At 43.0% G+C, this 21,596-nt stretch overlaps 1 protein-coding gene across 1 annotated transcript in view; it reads right to left on the minus strand.

Moving 5' to 3' along the window:
* Positions 1 to 9,195: 9,195 nt before the first annotated feature.
* Gpc4 (glypican 4) overlaps positions 9,196 to 21,596 on the minus strand; it is a 110,893-nt gene continuing 98,492 nt past the window's right edge. Inside the window, exons 4-9 of the mRNA XM_028887088.2 lie at positions 20,294 to 20,459; positions 14,729 to 14,859; positions 14,491 to 14,637; positions 12,602 to 12,738; positions 11,858 to 12,033; positions 9,196 to 11,760 (exon numbers count right to left, since the gene is read on the minus strand). Coding sequence (XP_028742921.1) covers positions 11,558 to 11,760; positions 11,858 to 12,033; positions 12,602 to 12,738; positions 14,491 to 14,637; positions 14,729 to 14,859; positions 20,294 to 20,459 — 960 coding nt within the window. The 3' untranslated portion in view covers positions 9,196 to 11,557. The remainder of the gene's footprint in view (positions 11,761 to 11,857; positions 12,034 to 12,601; positions 12,739 to 14,490; positions 14,638 to 14,728; positions 14,860 to 20,293; positions 20,460 to 21,596) is intronic.

The following is a 21,596-nucleotide window of genomic DNA, read 5'->3' on the forward strand; positions in this document are numbered from 1 at the left end:
CTCTCTAAGGCCTTAGTTGACTTGTTTTGTGCTGGAAAGGTTCTATTTCCCTTTGTAATTATACTTTCACTCTTGTGATCTTTTAATCTATCTTTATAGTGGTGATAACCCCCACAACAGATGTCAATGCTATTTCCTTTTCTTCCTACATCCCTAGTGTCTAGCACAATGCTTGGTTAGTGTGTGTTCCATTGATGTTTGTGCAATGGGCAAAGAAAGGTGCTCACGGGACACATACATTTCTAGGTCTCTCTCTTCGTTTGCTTTAGCAATCAACTTGACATAGCCCAGAATTAGCTGAGGGAGTCTCAAATGAAGGGTTGCCTCTATCAGATTAACCCATGGCCATATCTGTGGGAGCATTTTTGTGATTGCTGGTTGGTGTAGGCAGACCCAGCTCACTGTTGGCAGTGTTACCTCTAGGTTGTCTAAGAAAACTGGCTGAGCACAAGCCATGGAGGGAAGCCAGTAAGCAGTCTTCCTCCATGGTCTCTGCTTCAGTTCCTGCCTCCGAGTCCCTGCTTTGAGTCCTTGGCTGACTTCCCTCAAAGACTGACTGTGTCCTGGAATTAAAATAAACCCTTTCCTTCCCAAGTTACTTTTGATCATGATGTTTATCTCAGCAACGAAAAGGAAAATATAACAAACAGTAAAAAGCACAATGCCACATTTGCCCCATAATATAGCCAGAAAATTCCTAAGGCACTTTATTAGTTGAGCTGTTCAAGTTGACCTCGGTGTCCTGGTGCTCATCTGGAATCCCAGCACTGTGCCAGGAAGACTGCTCTGTGGTGAACATTAGGGAAGCCAGAGCTGCACAGACAGGTCATGTCTCTGCCTTCCTCCCGAAAATGTTCAAGCTGTACAATACACTTGGCCTGCAAATGGAGTGCAGCCGACAAAGGGACGGACAGATTTCCCCCACTTGAACTCAGTGATGAAGATGACTTCAAATTATTCCAGATGTGAGGCCCATCAGACAATTGTTATGCAAGGAAGCTACGGGGTCAACGTGTCCTGAAAGTTTTTTTCTTTTATTGATTTTCCCCAAAGGCTTGATTAAGAAACACATTGAAGACTCAAGAGCCAGTCTAAGAGGAAACAAAAATAATCTAAAGAGTCCTTGTCCTTCATTGACACCAGCCTACCTCTCCTCGGTCTCTGTTCCTCTAAGAGCACTTTGGATTCTTCGGGAGTTAGACACTGGGAAACACTTCTACAGGGCTTCTCTCTTAGCCATATCAGCTCTGGAGCTGGTGCCCCTTTGCTATGTGACCAGGAGAGAAGGACTGTAATCTACAAAGAGCGTGGATGGCACCTTCCCAGAAACTCAGAGTCTATCTGGAATTTGGTGGGAAGGGTAGGCCGCTGAGAGTCACCTGAGTGTGCTGCCTGCCATTGATGGAAGGAAGGGGTTTAGTATTTGCAGTTCGTTTTCCTTGGTTATAAGGACACAACCTTAGTATAGACTTACACTAAACTCTTCTCCCCCGCCCCCATATCCTCCTCTTGTCTTCTCTTCCTTTCTTAAAAGAAAGAAAAAAAAAAACAGACATCTAACGACGGCTAATCTGAGCTCACAATGGAGTTAAGAATGAGTTTGAACTTCTGATCCTCCTCCTCCTCCTCCTCCTCCTCCTGTGTGCTAGGATTACAGGCATGCACCACCACACCTAGTTTAGGCTGTACTCGGGATTGAGCCAAGAGTTTCCTGCCAAAATAAAGCAGGTTCCTCACCCTTGTCTAGACTGCTGATTTCCTAGCAAAACTCAGCAATAAAAGTTTGACGTGAAGACAGTCCTCCTGCTGTCATTGGGCACTAGCAGAAGACACCGGCTTTGCAGGCAGGCTAGGTCCAGGCTAACTGTGAATGGTGCATCTGTCTCAAGAAGATGGATGAAGGGGGCTGATGGGGCTATGGTCTGTCTCAGAGTCCCTGCAGCAGAGGTTCCTGCTGTCCACATTCCAACCTGTGCTCACTTCAGAAGGTAAAGCTCAGTGGCCAGACCTCAGAAATGGAGGCATCCCTGATCCAAGAGCCCAGTAAGCAAGGCACTGCATAGCAGTCACTGCTCTGGGAAAGGCTTTGTGACAGAGTAGTTCTTTGTACCCTAGCCAATGAAGGCTACTTTTTACCTTAGAACACCATTTCTCCTTTCTAGGTCCCAAAATAACTATTCCCAGTCTATCCACACATCCACTCTGTGCAGTGGAAAGGGCCACATTAAAAGACCCTACCTGAGAGCAAGCCCAGAAGAAGCAAAGCATCTGCTTTGTTGTTTGCCCCTTTTGGTCTCGGATATCAAGATGGCATGGAGGGGAGAAAAGGCGAAGCTCAGCTGCCTCTCCCACCCCATCTCTGTAGGCTGATTTAGACTGTGCTCACTCATCCTACCACTGGTTGCCTAATGGGTGACAAGGTGCTCCAGCTCCCATGCAATCTGAAGATGCAGCCTAAAGAGACAGACTTCGGGGGCCCTTTCCTGTGTCTCTCCAGAGTCAGGCCAGAGCAGCGTACGATGGCCTATGGTGTCTGGGATCTCTGGAATGCTTCTGGAAGCAGAGCCCTAAGGGCAGCTGGAAGCCTGCTTGGGGAAGGTGTGTTTACACACCCAGTGGGATTTAAAAGTGTGATGGTGATGGAGATTGGGAGGACCACGTCTTTATATTGCCAATATGTGTTTACTTATGTGTAGGGTACTTTTCATTACAAAGCATTTTTTGTTGTTATTTTGCTTTGTTTTCCTAGGTGTTTTTGAGACAGGACCTCATGTAGCCTAGCCTGGCCTCAAACTCCCTATGTTGCTGAGGTTGGTCTTGAACTCCTGATCTTCCCCCTTCCAATTCTGGAATTACATGTGTGCACCACCACTCTTGGATACATTTGTTGTTGGTTGTTTTGTTTGTTTTTGTTAGCATACAAAGACATGAGTTTCACTTTAACCCTCTCTCTGTCTCTGTCTCTGTCTCTGTCTCTCTGTCTCTGTCTCTGTCTCTCTCTCTCTCTCTCTCTCACACACACACACACACACACACACACACACACACGTTTGCACTGTGTTCTTATTCACTCCTCCAGGACCCTACTCCACCTTTCTCCCCCTCTGGATGATTCCCTTCCTTGCCCCAATAGTATCCTTTCTGCTTTCCTGACATCTACTGTTACCTGCCACCCGCTTTTCTTCCTCCCTTCCTTTAGGCTTCTCCCTCCCTATCATAGTACCTTTTTTATTCTCAGGGACAGATCACTTCTAACATGCTTTACTGAAAATAGACATCCTCGCTAGGAATGTGGCTCAGTTGGCAGAGTACTTGCCTAGCATGCACAGAGCCCTGGGTTCAATCTTCAGCACCAAATTAACTGGCTATGGTGGCATATGCCTATAATCCCAGCACTCTGGAGGTATAGGCAGGAGGATCAACTGTTCAATGTCAACTTCAGCTACACAGCGGATTTGAGGCCAGCCTGGGTTATATGAGACCCTGTCTCTAAAAAGTAAGTAAACAAAAGTGAAAGTCAACCAATTCCCTTTGTGTTGAATTCAATCAAGACTGTCTAGGGGAGACTAGAAAACAAGGGCTCTAAAGGGAGCTGATCCCCCTTAGACTGCAAAGAACTGTACTCAATACATTGTTGAGCCATGAAACAATTGCAAATGATCCGTGTCACATACGCCTACCTATTATCTTGACATGTCCTGCTCAAGAATTTACATGTGAACCTGTCCACTTGAATTCTAAATGGCTTTTTTTTTTTTTGGTTTTTCCAGACAGGGTTTCTCTGTCCTGGATCTTGCTCTGTAGACCAGGCTGGCCTCGAATTCAGAGATCCACCTGGCTCTGCCTCAAAAGTGGTGGGATTAAAGGCGTGTGTCACCACCGCCTGGCTTTTGCCTGACTTTTTGAGGGTATCACTCTGACCATCTTTCATCAGTTCTATACTAGGGACCCCATTCCCTTCTGATGCTTGTTCATCGTGGTGCTGGTGATGAACTTGTACATGGTGGGCAAAACTGAGCCACATACCTATCACAAACTCTGCTTTTTTATTATTTAGTTTATGTGTATGCATGTTTTGTTTGTCTGCATGTATATCTGTGTACAATGTGCATGTCTGGAGCCTACAGAGGCCAGAGAGGGCTTTGGATTTCCTGGAACGGTAGTTACAGATGCTTGTGAGCTGTCATGTGGATGCTAAGGATTGAACCCAGGTCCTTTGGAAGAATAGCCAGTGTCCTTACCCTCTGATCTGTCTGTCCATGCCCTCTGCTTTGTTTTTTCTGCCTTCCTTACCACCAGCACAACTGCCCGCCCACCCCCACCGTTTCTGATCCACAGGCCACACTCAGCCTCACCTCCCGGCCTTTCCTCCTGCGACTGCACAGCGGCCAGTGCTGTGGTGCAGTCTAGGCAACCAGTAGCACTCCCACAATGGGAAGAACCCATCAGCAGTCCTTCCCACAGGAGCGCTGAAGTTAATTCCCTCTTCTGCTTGTTTATTGAAATTCTACCTTCCCATCGAGGCCGGCTTTATCCCTTTCTCCTCTGTCAGGGTACACAGCTGTCCAGGGCCCTGCAGGCCAGCTGAGAGTTTATGTACTCACTGGCCTGTTTCCTGGCCAGCTTTGTCTCTCCAGTGGGACTATGGGCTTCCTTGAGGCAGAGACCTCACTTCACATTTTCCCTTTTGCCCTCCCACGTGGAGACCAGGAAAGGATATATCATAAATTATAGTCTTGCCTCAAGTTCTGTGTGGTTTTGAAGGCCCACACACCCAGAGCCAGATTGCTGCTATCCAGTGACTGGCCATTCTGTGGGTACTTTATCTCTCTAGTCTGTTTCTCAGTACAAGGATTTTCATGTTCTTTTCATGGACATGTTTAAGGCCCCCCAGAAGAAACTAGGAAACAGTATGTAATGGGGGCCATATATGGGTCTACCCAGGAGGCCAGATTTACATGTAGACAGGAACAGGGTGATGCAAAATAATGAATATGGAATACTTATCTCTGACAACCACTTCAAATGGCATGCCCTTCTGTTATTCTACTGGGAATTTCCTTCGGAACCCAAGGATTATGTTTCCTATTGGCTGGCCACTGCCTGCCACCAGTTTCTTGAGATCATTGAGTATGGCTGAACTCTTTTTTGTTCACAATGATCATTCTAAAGAAGCAGTGGTCTTCAGCTCTTTTGAGTTCGCAAAGGTCCCCAGTTCTACAGATCTAGGGTACACTGACAATTCGTGCACTGCTTGCTTTTTACTTCGAGGTGTGGCTCAACCTCCCCACCATCTTGGTGTCTCTGTACCCTGTAGGCGAGTGGAAGGCAGAGTTCACCCAGATCAGGACCTCCTCCATTCTGCTCACTGCCAAATGGGGATGCTGGGACACAGGTTCATAGCAAAAGCCTTGGGTTCCTTCCCTAGGTGGAAAATGGCAAGTCAAAATTTAAGTGAAATTTTGACTTGCCATTTTGTAACCTCAGAACTTGGGAGGACACAGGAAGATCTGAAGTTCAAGGCCAGCCTCAGCTGCATCAAAGTTTGCCTTGGCTGCTTAGCAACTTCAAGGCCAGTCGACATGGTGACATGGACAAGTTACCGAACTCCTTCCAGACCTTCACTCTTCTGGCTGATGGTGTGAACTCTATAACCAATGTGGCCTGCTCCTAGTGCCAAGCACGTTGTTCTTCCCACCTGTGGTAGTCTAAGAATGGCTCCCATAGGCTCACAGATTTGCATGCCTGGTCCCAGGGAGTGACACTATTTGAGAAGAGTTGGGAGATGTGGCCTTGTTGGAGAAAGTGTGTCACTGGGCAGGGGGTTTGGACTTTGAGGTTTTCAAAAGCCTAAGGCAGGCCCAGTGTCTCTCCTTTCCTGCCGCCTGTGGATCCGGATATAGAACTCTTAGCTACTGCTGGGTGTGGTGGTGCATGCCTGTAATCCCAGCACTTGGGAGGCACAGGCAGGGGGATCTCTGTGAGTTCGAGGCCAGCCTGGTATACAAAGCGAGTTCCAGGACAGCCAGGGCTGTTACATAGAGAAACCCTGTCTCGAAAAACCTAAAATAATAATAATAATAATAACAACCTCTTAGCTACTTCTCCAGCACCATGCCTGCCTGTGCGCCACCATACTCCCACCACGATGATGGACTAAACCTCCGAACTGTAAACCAGCCCCCATTAAACGCTTTTCTTCATAAGAACTGCTGTCATCATGGTCTCTCTTCACAGCAACAGAACAGTAAGACACCACCTTACTTCCCATGACATTACAGGTAACCAAACAGCAAATAGTTTGTTTTTCCTCACCACAGCAAAATGTGCCTAAATGACCGTTCTTTGCTGCTTCTAATGTTGGTGGCAAATGATTTAGAATGAAATAGCAGAACTAAAAAAAAATGACTCTATTTGAAAAGAGGGTTTAGGAAATAGGTGTGAAAGGCATTCTGAAGACACATTTCACTGAAAGAGGGTTGAGATCTACATACATGTTCAGAAAAATCACCCACTGACTGTGATTATGGCCAATCACATACCAAAATACACTGTACAGTGAGTCCCAAAAAACAACAGCTATAGTCCACTTTTGGTTATCTGTGGTAAGGAAAAAAAAAATCCCAGGCAGTGGTAAATCTAGGAAATTCTATTTGGGCACTGGAATGCATTTTATATGCAATTCTTTCTTGGCAGGAGACTTACCTTTCTAATTATGTTCCCTTTAGGCTATTATTAAAATCAGTCTGCATTTCCCAAGCATATGCCACTGACAGCCAGAGGAAGGCAGTCCTCAAGCAACGGGGTAAGGAAGGTCTACCTGGGATTAAGTACTTGGAAATAAACTATCAACCATAGAGTATATGGATGGGGCTGTGTGCTCATCAATGTGAACACACAAATGTGCTCTTCTAGCAACATCACACAAGAAACGAGAATTAAGGAGAACACGAAAGGCTTCCTGCCAAAGGCTTTTCCAGAGATCTGAGGACAAGGTCATGTAATTCCTTAAGTCACGATGCATACACCCCTTTTGGGGTCATCTATTATCAGCTTTTATCTGTTAGGACTGATACAGGAAGGAAGACCTTATTCATTCTATTGCTCTTGTGATTTTTCTTCAAATTTTCTATTAGTTTTTAAGAAAAGACAAAAATAGGGCCAGGTATGTAAATCTGCTGCAGAACTCTTTCTTAACATGTGCAAAGCTCTTGACTCCCTCCCCAGCACCAGAAGAAAGGAGGAAGGGGGTGGATGAGAAAGACACTAGTAATCAGGAACAGTGATAGGCACCTGTGGTCTCAGCTACACGTGAGGAGGCTGAGGCAGGAGGATCACCTGACCCCAGGAGCTGAGGCCTGAACAAAATAGCAAGATCCCATCTTAAGAAGAGGAAATGTCAAAAGTACATTACACTGTATATTTTAACTCCACACATGGACATTTGTGCTGAAAAATAGATTTCTGAGGGTTTTACTGATAAATGCTGAACTCCAAAGTCTCTTCAAACACTGTTCCATAAACGTTCAATTTTACACAAAAGCCCAATTGGTGTAATTCCTTAGCCATGAGTAGGTTAACTTCATGCAACAACCAGAATCCATTTCCACATTTTCTTACTACTCTCATCCCTAGCCTGTGTGGTGGCTGACAAAGCTGGAAGCATCAGAAGCTTGAGAAAGCACTGAGAAAGTACTTTATGCTAGGAAATCACAAGTACATTCCAGATCAAAAAAGCTCCTTTGCCTCACTACCAAGCATTTTACTAGTAGTGCTATCTACATTCTAAGCCAGTTTTCCCAATAGTTTTGGTCAGTGTTGTCTCAAATGGTAATAACAAGACTGAATCTTACCACAAAAGGAGTAGTGAGTCATAGCCCCCATAATCCCAGATGGCTCATTTTTCTATTCAATATTTGCTTTTTGAAAACCTACTGAGGTGACTCTGAACCATATGCATTAAAAATCGAAGTAGGGCACCAGTGAGGTCACATCCCTAGTGTAGGAGTCCTAAACCTGCTGATCGATCCATTATCATTAGGATCATCCACTACCAATATATTTCAGCTAACATAATTAGGAGAATGAAATGTGATCCTCTGATGTTCTCGTCCCCATATTCAGTTTACGGACTGCTGGAGATGGAACGTGGGGCTGCCTTGCACATGCTAGGCAAGCATTCTATCAACTGAGATATTGCCTCAGGTCCCTTCAAGTAGTTTTATAAGTACAAAGGGGGTTTTTAGAAGAATTAAGTTAACAATATAGAAACTCAATTATGAGGTTATCAATACACTGCAGTTACGTTTTCCCCAATAAGTTTGAGTCATATTTTCTGAGTGTTTTTCTGTTGTTTCCAAGAGGGCAAGATGTACTTTTTGTTTGTTTTTTTGAGACAGGGTTTCTCTGTGTAGCTTTGGAGCCTTTCCTGGAACTCACTTTGTAGCCGAGGCTGGCCGTGAACTCACAGAGATCCGCCTTCCTCTGCCTCCTGAGTGCTGGGATTAAAGGCGTGCACCACTGCCCAGCAAGATGTATTTTTGTATTTGCCAAACAATGAGATCTCTCTCCCCCCTCCCTCCCTCCTACACACACACAGCCATTCCTCTAGTAGATACTATTATTAACTCATTAAACCCTTTCACTATGTAAATAAACATTCTTTCAACACAAAATGGGAAGTTGAATTGTATGTGGCATCATCTAAACTTACTTTATTATTGGTTCTATTTTCACAAGTTACACTTTATATTTCATGTAAACTTTTAGGTTTCTAAATGTCTAATTCAAGTTTAAAGGTGCAAATCAATTCTTTGCAGTTTTTACTTTTATCCAAATAATAGGTGCTCACCCTTTTAAAAAATAATATACAATCTACCTTACGAAATTTTTGTCTATTTTGCCTTGCAATCCCCTTTCTGACAATCCCTTCCATATTTTCTTCTTAAATGCAGAGTCAGTGAAGTGTTTGAAAGAAAATTACTTTATAAATAACTTGGTAAAATTCAGCTCCTTCACATGCTGCTAACTTTGGAGAAGTCAGGTCTGCTCCTAAGGCTTTTATTCTGCCTCATACTTCAAACTCCAAGGGTTTTTCAAATACTCAACTTGCTTTTATTCTCTTTTTTGGGGGGAGGGGTGGTGGTGAGGGTAAGCCTGCCAGCTGGTGAAAAGCCAAAGTTGTCCAGTCAGACCTGAATGGAAAAATCTATGATTTGTTTATTTCATAGTTCAAGTTCAAAAGCAAGAGACAATTTAAATAATAAAAGGGTAACAGAGGAAAAATGTAAAGAAAGAAAACAAATCAGTAAGCGTCCAGAAAAACCTTCAAGAATATTTAATTTGGAAAATGTTATTGGTTTGGAGGACTTGACTGAAAGAAAACAGCTGGGCAGAGTTCAAGGTTTTAAATTAAAAACAATCTAACAAGGTCTACAGGGATAAATCTTTGAGCCATATTTTAGAGACCAGATTCATTTCTACCAAGTAAAAGTAATAGCAGTCTAAGCTAAAAAGGAAATTCCTCACAACTGAGGTACTTACTAACTATCAGCACATTTTCCAAGTTCTCACAAGGCAGCCCAGCTATTTACAATCTATTTTTCCTCGTATATAAATGGAGCTATGTTTCCTGTGATTTGCTTAAAAAAAAAAAAAAAACCACTTATACACACCAGCCAGAATATGCCTATTTTATTAACATCGTGCTTTAATAAATAACTGGCTACTTCTAATAAAATTAAGCCTCTGTTTACAACAGCCCCCAATATTCCATTTTGACCATTCTGCAGAATTTGGTGTAAAAAGTTAAGTGAAATGTAGACCCTGAGCTATCAAGTAATTGTGTTTCAATATAAAAATAGAGCTTTCCTCTTACAACTGAAGATTGAACGGTAACATGGAACAACTTGTCTGTGGGCTTCTGGTTCTGTAGAATTCAGAGATCTTACTGACTTTTAGAGCAGGAAGAAACTTGCATGGTGCTAGTCTTTCTCAAGCTCTTTCAGAACTCACTTTGAAATGATCTGCTACATTCTCTAGGTTTTCTGACTGGTCATTTGGACACACGAAAAGGGCTGCCAAGGGGGCAAGGCAGTGGACAAGTCTTTGGCCTGGGACAAGTTAGGGCTTTGCCAGTTCACCCATGTGGCAAGTGGTCACCAAGGAGATGTGGTCTTCTCAGCTCTATCTACTCGCATTCCTCCCACAAAAAATAAAATACAAAAATCTAGACAGCCAGCTCTCCTCTCGTGGACTCCTTGGGTAGGATGGAGAGCAAATGGCCGCAAACCACTCTGGGTCCTTCATTTAACTGCTCCAAAGTGAGTGGCGAGGAAAATCAATCAAATGAGATAACCTTACACTCGCTTTTAAAAACCGGAGTCTAAAAAAATGCAAATATATACACACAGACAAAAACTCTGCTTGAGCGAGTGGTGACAGCTATTCCCTGAGCCCAGGCTGTACCCCAGTTCTGGCTAGCTGCCAGACAGCTCCCTTTTATGGCACTCTTCCCAGCATGGTCAGTGGGTCAGAAATCTGGATCACTCCAACACAGGGGAACAAATGAGATTATTGGTCACCTGCTACCGCCATTGGGATACAATACTAGAGTATCAGCATGGATATAGAAACTGGTACATTGCAGCTTCCTAACTTGCCTGGTTTTTACTATACACCCAAGTCCAAGTGTGTACATGGCATAAGTGGGGCATCCTGAGTACCTTTCATCTTTTAAGGGCAACTACATCAAGAATCTTTATTTTCCTGGATGTGGTACACTTTAAGTATGGGTGGGTTCAAGAAACTGAACTATATGTGAGTTCACTCAATCAAAATGGGTGGTCTGCAGTTTCTCCCTGTGCCCAACCATGAGTGAAGTCTAACTCTCTTCTTGCACTGGTGTTTGAATACAATCTGGCAAGTGGCTTGGAAGCTTGCTTGTGCCTTCACATTCTGGCTAATTGAATACAAACAAACAAAAGAAAGAAAACCCAGTCGCCTCCACTCCTCTCGAGATAAGGCAGCTCAAATAACAGGGATAAATGGAAATTTTACGGCTTGTTGGGCTTTTTCTTTTAATAAGATAACATGATAAATAAACCTGCTTCTGTACATCTATTTAATATTTCAGAAATACGTACATGTTACATGCCAAGAAAGGACCCTGGTTTTCTTGTAAGAAACAAGGTGAGATCATAATTCGAAAGGAAAAACCCCACAAATAAAATGAGAGAGAGAAAAAAAAAACAGAACAAAACAAGCGTGATAAGATCACAATGTACGACTAACTACAGTTCTGTTCCTACACTGTTAGCCACATTTAACACGATTCTGAAGGAGCAGGACCAAACTTAAAAACGCAGGAATCCCTGCTGTCCCCTCTAACTGAAGGAGAAAAACAAAGTCAACATTGCTTAAAACCAGTGGCCACATAGTAAAAACTGTACATTGTTGTCCATTCATTGAAAAAGCAAAGTCACTAGGATGGTAAAAAAGTGAGAACGGGTGCCTTTGAACTTTCTGATGATGAACACTTTTACTGAGAGTTTGACAATTATCTCCACTCTCTCTGCACAATGAAGAACAAGAGGCAAAGGACAGTGAGGAGGTAGGGCTCTGCCTCTGCATGGGCACCAGCACTGTCGGCTTTCTCATTGGCACTCTTCCCAGAATGGTCAGTGGCATTGTACTCAAACTCCGAAGGGCACTGCTGATATTCACATCCACTTCCACTTCCTTCTCCGCTGCTTTCATCACCTACATCGAGGAGGAGAAGAGAACAGAGATCTCAGCGCACATATTCTCATCAAGTCGGCTAAGAACAAACCCGTGCTTCGAAATGCCAAAGGCTTACTGATATCAAAGAAGTCCACATCATTTCCATTGTAAGCATTCTTCATTTTACTGGTCATAACCCGAAGGGCCATGATTTGACGAAGGATCAGTATATCTGGTTTGCTGGTGTCAACCTGGACTTCTGGGTTGTTGCCCTGGTTGGCTAATCCATTTCCTGTCACTGCAAACAGGTACCTGAAAGGAAGAAATGACCCCATTGAAATGATCAGTAGGTATGTGTAAGAGATCAAAGACTTCCCTGAATCTTAGGATCGCTGCTGAGCATGGTGGAGCAGAAGTCCTTCCATTTATAATCAACTCTAATTGCTCCTTACCCTGGGAATGCACAGTTTCTGTGATCTGACCGTGACCTTTTTTGTGGCGATTGTTCTGTGAAAGAAAAACACCCTCTGAACGGGTGCTTATCTCAGTCACAGAGTGTGCCAGGGTGGGACACACCGAATCATCAAGAAAGAGAATGTGACCTTTTGAGAAGTGGTGCTTTAAGAAGGCCAGGACCCTGAGCCAAGGGTCACAGGCACTGAATGTTTTGAACAGCCCTTGGCACTGCGGTAGAACTACTGGCAAGCCTAATTGTTTCTAAGTATCTGGGGGCCTCTTTGAACACTGAAATGCCGAAGCCCATGCCTAAGGACATCTAGAAACCTTCTGTGTCATCTGTAACACCCAGGAGCACCGTCTTGGAAGGCCAGCCAGGAAGCCAAGGCGGCAGAGGCTGCTACTTTCCTCAGTGGAGACTGACCTGCTTTTGCCCTTGCCATTCCAGCAGTCGTCCTCATTGCCATTCCCCGCTGCCATCCTCTCATCATTGCAAACAGTGCTTGGGAGAGAGGACCAGAACTTCTTAGCCTGTTTCAGTTTCTCCTTGACATCAGTAACCTAAGAGAGAAAAGGAAAATGGTCCGTCTATGTACAAATGCAAAACTACCATGTGTGATCCCAGCACTCAGCAGGCTCTAAATAACCCCTCACCCTTGCTTCTGTAAGCAACCCTAACCAAACTCACTGGGTCTGTCTGTCTCTCTGTCTCTTGCTTGCTCGCACCCATGCACGCATGCACGCATGCACCATATTATATCTACGTTTAAAATAAACAACTGGGCTGGAGAGATGGCTCAGTGGTTAAGAATATTTGCTCCTCTTGCAGAGGACCTGAGTTTATTCTTAGTATCCACTCGATAGCTCACAACTAGCTATTAACTTCAGTTTCAGAGGATCTGTGACCTCTACACTTACCAGGTATCCAAGTGGTACACCTGCATACATGCAAGCAAAATGCCCAAACACATGAAATAAAACAATAAAAAACACAAACAAGCCAATAGTGATGTTGACATAAACCCATTGTAGAAAACTAAGCCCAACTCAAACAATTCATGGATGTGCCTTTTGATCGTTTCCAAATCTCTCTAGAATTATATGCAACTCACTGTTTCAAGGGAAGGCTGAAGAAAATATGCAGGTTTTATACTCAGAAATAGACGATCTCTCAGAGAAGTTAATAGTTCAAGTGCAAATTCTAAAGAAGCTGCCTGGATCCACTGTCTACTTCCTCATGTAACTGCCAACTGAGGTACACCAAGCTCTGTACCCTGTAAACACAGTCTTTTCACTCAGGCTTTTATAGTCTGAATCAAGCATCCATCCCACACAGGAAAACCTCACTGGTATTGTTCTTCCTCCTTTCACATCAGTATCCTATCAGGCTTCCTGCTTGAGGTTCGCTCCTACTATGGTACTAGTACTCCCAGATTGCCATAGCCTATTGCCATGTATAAACTGTCTGTATTTTATAATTCTTCTATTCTACCATTATCACCTTTCACCTCACAGAAGCCTAAACCATATGCCACTCTGCCCTCAACCCACTTAACTTTAAAATCCTATACACGAAAATGGAAGTTTTTTAAATATTTAAAATACAATGACGACAAACTGAATCAAGGTTGTTTTAGTACATGAAGACATTTACTTTGAAAAAAAAATGATTAGAAAAGAGTAGCCCATGGTGAAGATGTCTCTTCTACCTAAATAAGGACTTACAGAGGTACTTGTTCATTTGCTTATATACAAGGTGGATAGTCATCACATCTGGACATTTTGTATATGGTGCAAATAATGTGAGGATGTTTTAAATTTGCATTATTTATCCTATTGGTCAAAAAAGTAAATCCATACATGACCTTAACAAGTTAAATGCTACCATGTGACATCAATTCAGGATTTTAAACCATTTAGTTGTGAGACTATTTTGGCTCTTACTGAACAAGTTAGATTGCTGCTTCTCTCCCTTTGTTGAGGTCTTTTGAGAGCAAGGCCCTGTCTTACTGTCCTGAGTTTCCCCTTGTGCATAACCTAGTGGCAAGTACCCTAATAGATGCTCAATAAACACACACTGACACTGAAGGGAAGTCTGGAGATGAAACTTGTTACAACCCATTTCCTTGACTGTATAGGAACTTTCTGAAACAGAAAATGAGGCACATTTACTGCCTCCCATATACAACTAGATTAAAAAGTTAAATACCTAAACGACATGCACATGTATGCCTTCCAACCAAAAGCGCATTTTTGAGCAAATGTTTGCAGTTCTTTGCCATTAAACACACCCATTCCTGCTAAAGTGCTCACCAGTCGGTCCAAACTAGTGCCAGCTGCTGTGGTTGGGCGTTGCTCTGGATGATAAGGTCTGAATCGAGCACTGAAGGCACTTTCAGAGATGGAACGAGAAATCCGTCCAGCTGGGAGGGGCTTTGGAGGCCCACAGCCTTGGAAAACCTACAGTGTAAGTGAGTGAGTTTATTAGGGATGTCACATGACAAGCCAAAGGCGTGGCTAGCTGTCCTGCCCAGCATCCTGCATTTGATACCTTCTGAGACACTTGCACACTATTATCCTGCATGTTCATAATAGCATCAGAAATCTTCACATCGATGGGATCCATAACCGACTCAATGTTGAAAGGGCCCTCCAGCCTCTCGGCCACCATCAGCATAGCATCTAACAAGGGTTGGAGAAAGACAATACAGCACAGAGTGTAAACCATTAGTTCAGATTTTACTATCAGTCTGATTATTTTACTACCTTTCCTTTTTTTTCCAGAAGGAGGGGGAACGAGAGAATGCACAGATTTTTTTTTATACATATTTTCTAGCCATTTTCATGATTTTAAATTGTATCTACGCATTATGTATCACTAGCTCGCTAAAGTATGAAGGAGCCAGATGAATGCTTCGTTCTGTGGCAAGGAAATTCAATCAGGAATCTTCCATCATTTGGATTATTCACTCCTTCACATGTCAGCCAGCACCCAGCTGACAATCTGGCTGGGGGCAGAGTAACATGCCTGTTCTCTCGGACACTTCCCTGGGATCTTTTCCTCTCAGGTTCTATTTACGAGAGTTGAAAACATAAATCAGTTACAATCCTGGCATACCAATTCTTTTCTTTCATTTCTTTTAATGAGACATTTCAGATCCTTGAGTGCACAGTTGGATAATAGAAATGAAAGTGTTCTGGGAATCCTAATGACTTCAAATAAGAAAACTATGAGTTGTGCCGTTTTGAGGTTAAGATAACTCATTTTCAAATGTGAGGGTCTCAACTGATTTAGTAGCAATGTGTATGCTTTTTTGGATTCCAGTGAAAGCATAAGACAACACACAGTATACAAAAATTGTCCAATTGTGCTATATAGCTTCACTGATACCTGCAAGTCACTTTTAGACTTTGGAGGAACCTGTCATTTCCTGGCAAGTGCTGGATTCCTTAAAGAAAACAAGCTGTTCTTTGTTTTCTTGCCATATGTGCTTTTGGGGACTATAAGGTAGTATTTTTTTTTTGCCTGATAACTTGTACAAAATTAGAAGAATTCTTGAAAGTGAAATCCCCCAAGGAAAAAAAGGATGCATAATTACTGACACGCAGTAAACTTTTGAAAAGCTTTTTGTAAGTGTCTGTGTGTGTGTGCATGTGGACATGTGCAAAGGAGAGTGGGTGCCTGTGAAGCCACAGTTGTCTGATCCCCTGGAGTTAGAGTTACAGGTGATTGTGAGGTACATGACCTGGGTGATGGGAATCAATTTGGGTCCTCTGGAAGAGCGATAAGCGCTCGTAACAGCTGAGCTTCAGTGGTTAACTTCTAAATGGGGTTTCCTCCTTTGTATTCCAGTGCTAATGAATGACAAGCAAAAGGAGTTAGCTCCTCACTGTCTACTCCTGTAGATACTCCAATGTCAAGAACTAGAAAAGAGGATTCCTTTGCAGAAGGCTGGCTGTCCCTCTCCGATGCTACCCCGGCTGAGCTGCTACCTAACCTTTCTAGTGGGAAAAGGCTTTGACTATCCACATAAAAATGAAATCAAAGTTGGTCATCAACCTTTTACCTTCCACCTAGAACAAATGCTACACAACATTTTAAAGTGTGAGGCCATTTCTCTAAACTACAATCCAATGCCACCAACAATGAACAGATTTCTGGTAAGTGTGACGCTTTAAAGTAATAGCAAATGAAGTTTCAGACTGCATTGTGGTAAGCACCAATAAAATGATGCCTCTAACCTTTAAGTAAAGGCTGAAAGCATGAATATGCTATTGTACTAGAAGAGAGAAACAAATGCTTTTGATGTGCTAGCGAAAGGCGACTTTTGCAAACAAGTGGAGCACAACGTAAATGTGTTTGTCACTGTCAAAGCATCAGGACCACCACATACAGAAAGCACATTCCTTCACAAGCCAAGAAATCGCTGACTTCAAATAGAAATATTATGAATAGATAACAAACAACCAAACTTTAGAGGTTTAAACGGCGGTGGTGGGGGTCGTACCTACTTATTCCCCTAGTGGCAAGGAAAAGCAGGCCAAATCGATCGCTAATGTGTTTGTGAAAGACTGAAAGGAAACATAAACCCCAATTCTTCTGGCTGTTTGGCGTCTTTGTAAACTCAGAGCCACTGGCCATACACAAGGGCCTGGGAATGGAGAGGGAAACCAGGCCTTTGTTGGGGCCGGTGCCATGGCGTTGCGTACTGCACGGCTGAAGAATGCGACGGGGGATGCATTGTGCCTGCGGCTCACAGCCCAAAGCCAACGCTGCCTGGAACCCTGCAGGAAGGCATGACTGGCTACCCGTTGGCCCTTCTTCAGCTGCCACCAGTCCCCCAAAGAAATACCAAGACAAATCCAAAGATGGCTGGTTTGGTGTTCTACTTTTCTTAGGGTTGACAGAAGCCACAATTCTCATATGCATAGGATATCATACTTGCTCCTGCCTCCCACCAGAAACTGGCTGGTGTCTCCGTCAGCAATTCCAATACAAACTTCCCATTGGCAGCAACAGGTGACATTAAGAGGGTTGGCTCTTGAGTCAAACGAATGTTAACCAAGGCACAGTATGTGACAGATAAGTTGAACCTAAGAATAATTTATGATCCTCTGAAAACCAGATTCTTTTGGTGGTAATGGAAGGGCAGACATTTTATAAAGGCGACTTTCTAAAGGTGTTTTCCAAATTTGGACCCATCCTGATGAAGGCTGATAACACTTGAGCACTTAGAACTTGAGATAGGCAGATGCAGTTGCAGAAACAGGGAGAACCCAGCAGCAAGGCTGACTTGGAGTGGGAGGAGACAAGTGAGGGTAATGGGGATGAGTACAATCAAATACATTATATGCATGCATGAAAATATCATATGAAACCCATTATTATGTATAATTAACATATGCTCATAAAAAACAATGTTGAAAAAGAAGTATTCCCTTCTCACTAGGGAAAGTGATTACTTTTTCATTGTGTCTCCAATAAATAATCAGAAACCCCCATCTCTAGCCTTTCAACCTGACTGAAGAGCTGAAGGCAGTTTCCCAACTTAACCCTAAGATATGATTTTAAAAGGGATGAAACAAATCCTTGACTATTCATAAACTGTGCAGTCATTTAAACAGCAAAGAAAAATTCCTTAGAGAGGGAGAGAATATGAATATTTACAGCACAGGCATGTAATTGGGAATGAATTCTACAACCATGGAAGAGATTAATTAAATCCTTGTGAAAATTCCATGAAAAAGAACAGGAGATTAACATTTCTATTATGTCTGGCCTTTTATATCAGCTTATTAGAAATGAAGAGTAATGTATCCATTAAAAATGAAGTTTACATACAATTGCATACTATATCACTCCAAAAAGTATCATTTAAAATAGCAGCAGAAAAAAAAATCAACTCTAAAATCCTATCCATTTTCAGTCGGGTTTAATTCTGTCTCTTCACAGATAGCACATGTAATTTAAAAAAAAAAAACACTACAAGAACAGCAGCAGCAACTTAAGGCTGAAAACATTAATTAAGCCATCTAGAGTATGGTTTCGATATGATGTGGATCTGTCAGATCTTAGAAGAGATGGCAAGGAACTTGTAGTTTAATACAAGGATGTGAGAGGACCTTGGTAATAGTTGCTACTGGACAGGCTGAAATAACAGAATGTAAGGTGGAATTGCCCCTGCACGGCCCTCAGGGTGTCTGGGTGGGAAGGGAATCAAAGCTCACCGTTACCACATGCCAAACTATTCCCTTGTCCCAGAGAAAAGCCTACTATGTTCAAAAGTCAAATAAAAATCCCACCATCTTTTTTTTTTAGAACTAAGTGGAGCCAGCTGTGGTACAGTACACCTGTAATCCTAGACATCTGGATTCAGGGGCTGGAGGAAGGTGAGTTGGAGGCCAGCCTGGGCTACATGGCAAGAAAGAAAAACAACAGCCAAATGAAAACTGTAATTTAGGAAGAAAAAGTAAGTGAATCACAAATTCCACAATTGGCTATGGGGAGGGTATGATGGGGGTGGGGGAAATACCATAGTTTTTATTTCCGTAGGAAATTTTTGATTTCTCCCCTGGTTTCATCCTGGGCATGCCACACCATTTGTGTTTGTGTGTCCTTATGGTTTTATGTTTCCTCTTTCATGAGATTCTATTTTTCTGTATGTAAAAGATGGTTTTTCCAGGGTTTCCAGCCTTGAGCTATAGGCCACAATTGTGCTTAAGTGCTTAATATTTATATCTTTTTCTTCCAGTTTCTGTGTTTAAGAATTGGTGGGAGCCAATTTACTGATGCACTTTCAAACAGACTTAATATGGCAATTCACTCTCACTCTGTCTAAAATGTATTTTCTTACTCCAATTCCCTCTACTCTAAAAAAATTTAAACCTTCAATAAACAAAATGAAACAAAATAAAGCAAAACCAAGCCAGCAAATTACATGCATGCTCCCATGATGTGAAAGATTTAGCAAAAATTTGGTTCCTATAAAGACATTTCAATCTTGCAATTCTGTAAATGTGACTAGGGGATGGAAGAATGAATTGGCACACTCTAAGCATGTGTGTGTGTTTTACCAATGCTAGGCTTTGTGAACCCCAATACCGGCCAGGGAGGTTTTAAGACTGATGTACATGCTGGGTGCTAAAGTAGATGACTGCTGGATGTTTCAATCAGGCTTATGTTTTCCCTGAAATCATAACTGTCCTTCTCAGAACCTAGATAGCTTGTTTACAGTACTGTCTGATTTCTAGTAATGGTTTCCTAAGTGGCAGAAATACTCAACAGTGCTGCTTCCTAAATAATCAGAGAAAGAATCTGTCCACTCACATCATAGCACTCTACCATAGCTAAATCCCCTACAAAACAAATCCTGTAATTTTCCACATCATAGTTCACCAGATCCAACTATCAAATGGGTATCTGGTCAGGTTGCCAAATATTTGGTTAAAATATAAAAGAAAGAATAGCGTGTGTGGGAGAGAGAGGTGCATGTGTGTGTGTGGGGGGGGGGAGTGTTTGTGCCAGAGGATAACTTCAAGATCCCTGAGGATGCTCCTGTCACCTTAATTTTTTCGAGACAGGGTCTCTCCCTGGCCTGGAGCTTTGTGTTTATGCTAGGCTGATTGCCTCTACTTCCCAAGCCCTAGGATTACCAGAGTACCACCACACCCAGCTTTTCTCTGATTGTAGAGATCAAACAGAGGCCCTTGTTCTAGCAAGACAAGCCCTTTACCAATGGAGCCCTCTGCCCAGCCCAAGAGAGAATCTTCAAAGCTAACTTTCACAGCTCTGTGAAGACTGTATATCAGAGTGAACATGAACACAGATCTAGAAGGAGGACTAAAACTGAGCGTTTCACAGAAAATATCAAAAAGATGCCTCCTGCTGTATTCAAAGCCGGTATATCTAACTGTCTTCTGAAATGCCACCATTAGTTCAAGAGGACACTGACTTGCAATGCTGATTTTACTAGCTTTGGAAGTACTGAGTGCAGTACAGGAAGGACTCTGGCCAACAGCTCACATTCAAATGAACAGAAAATTTCACAGCAAGCCAGGGATTGATGTGTTTGTTTTCCTAGAGATGACTCCACTTCTTGCCACCAGGCTTGCTTACCTATGAAATTGTTCCACTCAAAATCGAGGTCTCCCTGGTTGGCCAAACAGCCTCTCATGATGTTTGAGCAGTAGTTGTAGCAGGGCTTCACAGTCACCAGGCCCCGGCAGTGGGAACAGTAGATCATCTTCAGTAGTGCTTGCGTGCACTGTGCTGTGGGGTTCACCTAGTGTGTGGCAAGACAGAAAGAAAGCCATAGTTGGGTTGAAGTCGACACAGCTGGCAGTGGAGGCTCAAGCAGGAACTCAAGAAGTCAACAGTGCTCTCAATTAGGCTGGCCTCCCGTGGACGTGAACTGGAGTGAGAAAGACAAGTGGACGGCAGGTGCTGGAAAGCTGGCGTTAGAGATGGGGAAGTGCGGTGTGTTTTTTGTTCATTTGTTGAGTGCTACTGCACATGGAACTTAAGACTCTGCTGCAATCCCTGCTTTTCAGTACCAGACTGAAACACAGGTACAGCTTCTCAAATACGATTTACCAGACTGCCCTTTGCATGTTAACCCCAACTATGTTTTCCAAGGGTACCTGCGTATACTTTGTTCTATGTCCAAAGCTATGCAGAAGGTGAAGATAATACATTCTATAGGGCAAGATATGAGTCGCTTTAAACAGTGCAGGGTTTGTGGACAGTCAACTATGGAGTGGTTTTGTATCATGTAAGGAAAGAGATGAGGCTTCTGCTAAATTTTGAAGAAGCTACTGAATTTAAGTGGAGAGGTAAAGGGATCATCCCACGGGCATCAGTGGAATGAACAAACATGTGCACAGCACAGCTTTGTTGTTTTTCTTTCAAATAAGGTAGAGGAGAGACCCTATAGATGAAAGTCTGTCAAGGAGTCACACAGCAAAGATAAAATTCACGACTGAAGTCAGACTGGGCTAGCCACCCGCTATAGAGCAAGGGCATTTGCTGTCATCTTTCTAGCTCTGGGGATAAAACTGTTTGGGGTCATTAAAGAGCCAACTCCATCCCATCATTCAGTTCCATCAACAGAAAGGATCCCAGCTAGGTATCACATGCTGGCAGCTAACTCAAAGTTCCTGACTAATTCTCTCTGCCCTCTTTTAGAGCCTTTATCAGAGGATTAGTGCATTCTTCACTATCATCAGCAACTGGTTCAAGCACAGACTTTTAGAAGCAGATACTACGGAAGGGAGCAAATACTGGGATGCAGGGTGGCTGGCAATGCATGTCACCTGCTCTGGTGTGTTACTTTGGATATCACTTATCAACAGTGCCCTTACGAACAGGAAAAGGAAACGGTACTATCAGGCTATTTGTTGTATGTGTGTGTGACATGCGT

The sequence above is a fragment of the Peromyscus leucopus genome, chromosome X (genome assembly GCF_004664715.2).
Source record: "Peromyscus leucopus breed LL Stock chromosome X, UCI_PerLeu_2.1, whole genome shotgun sequence".
In the NCBI taxonomy this organism is placed as follows: domain Eukaryota; kingdom Metazoa; phylum Chordata; class Mammalia; order Rodentia; family Cricetidae; genus Peromyscus; species Peromyscus leucopus.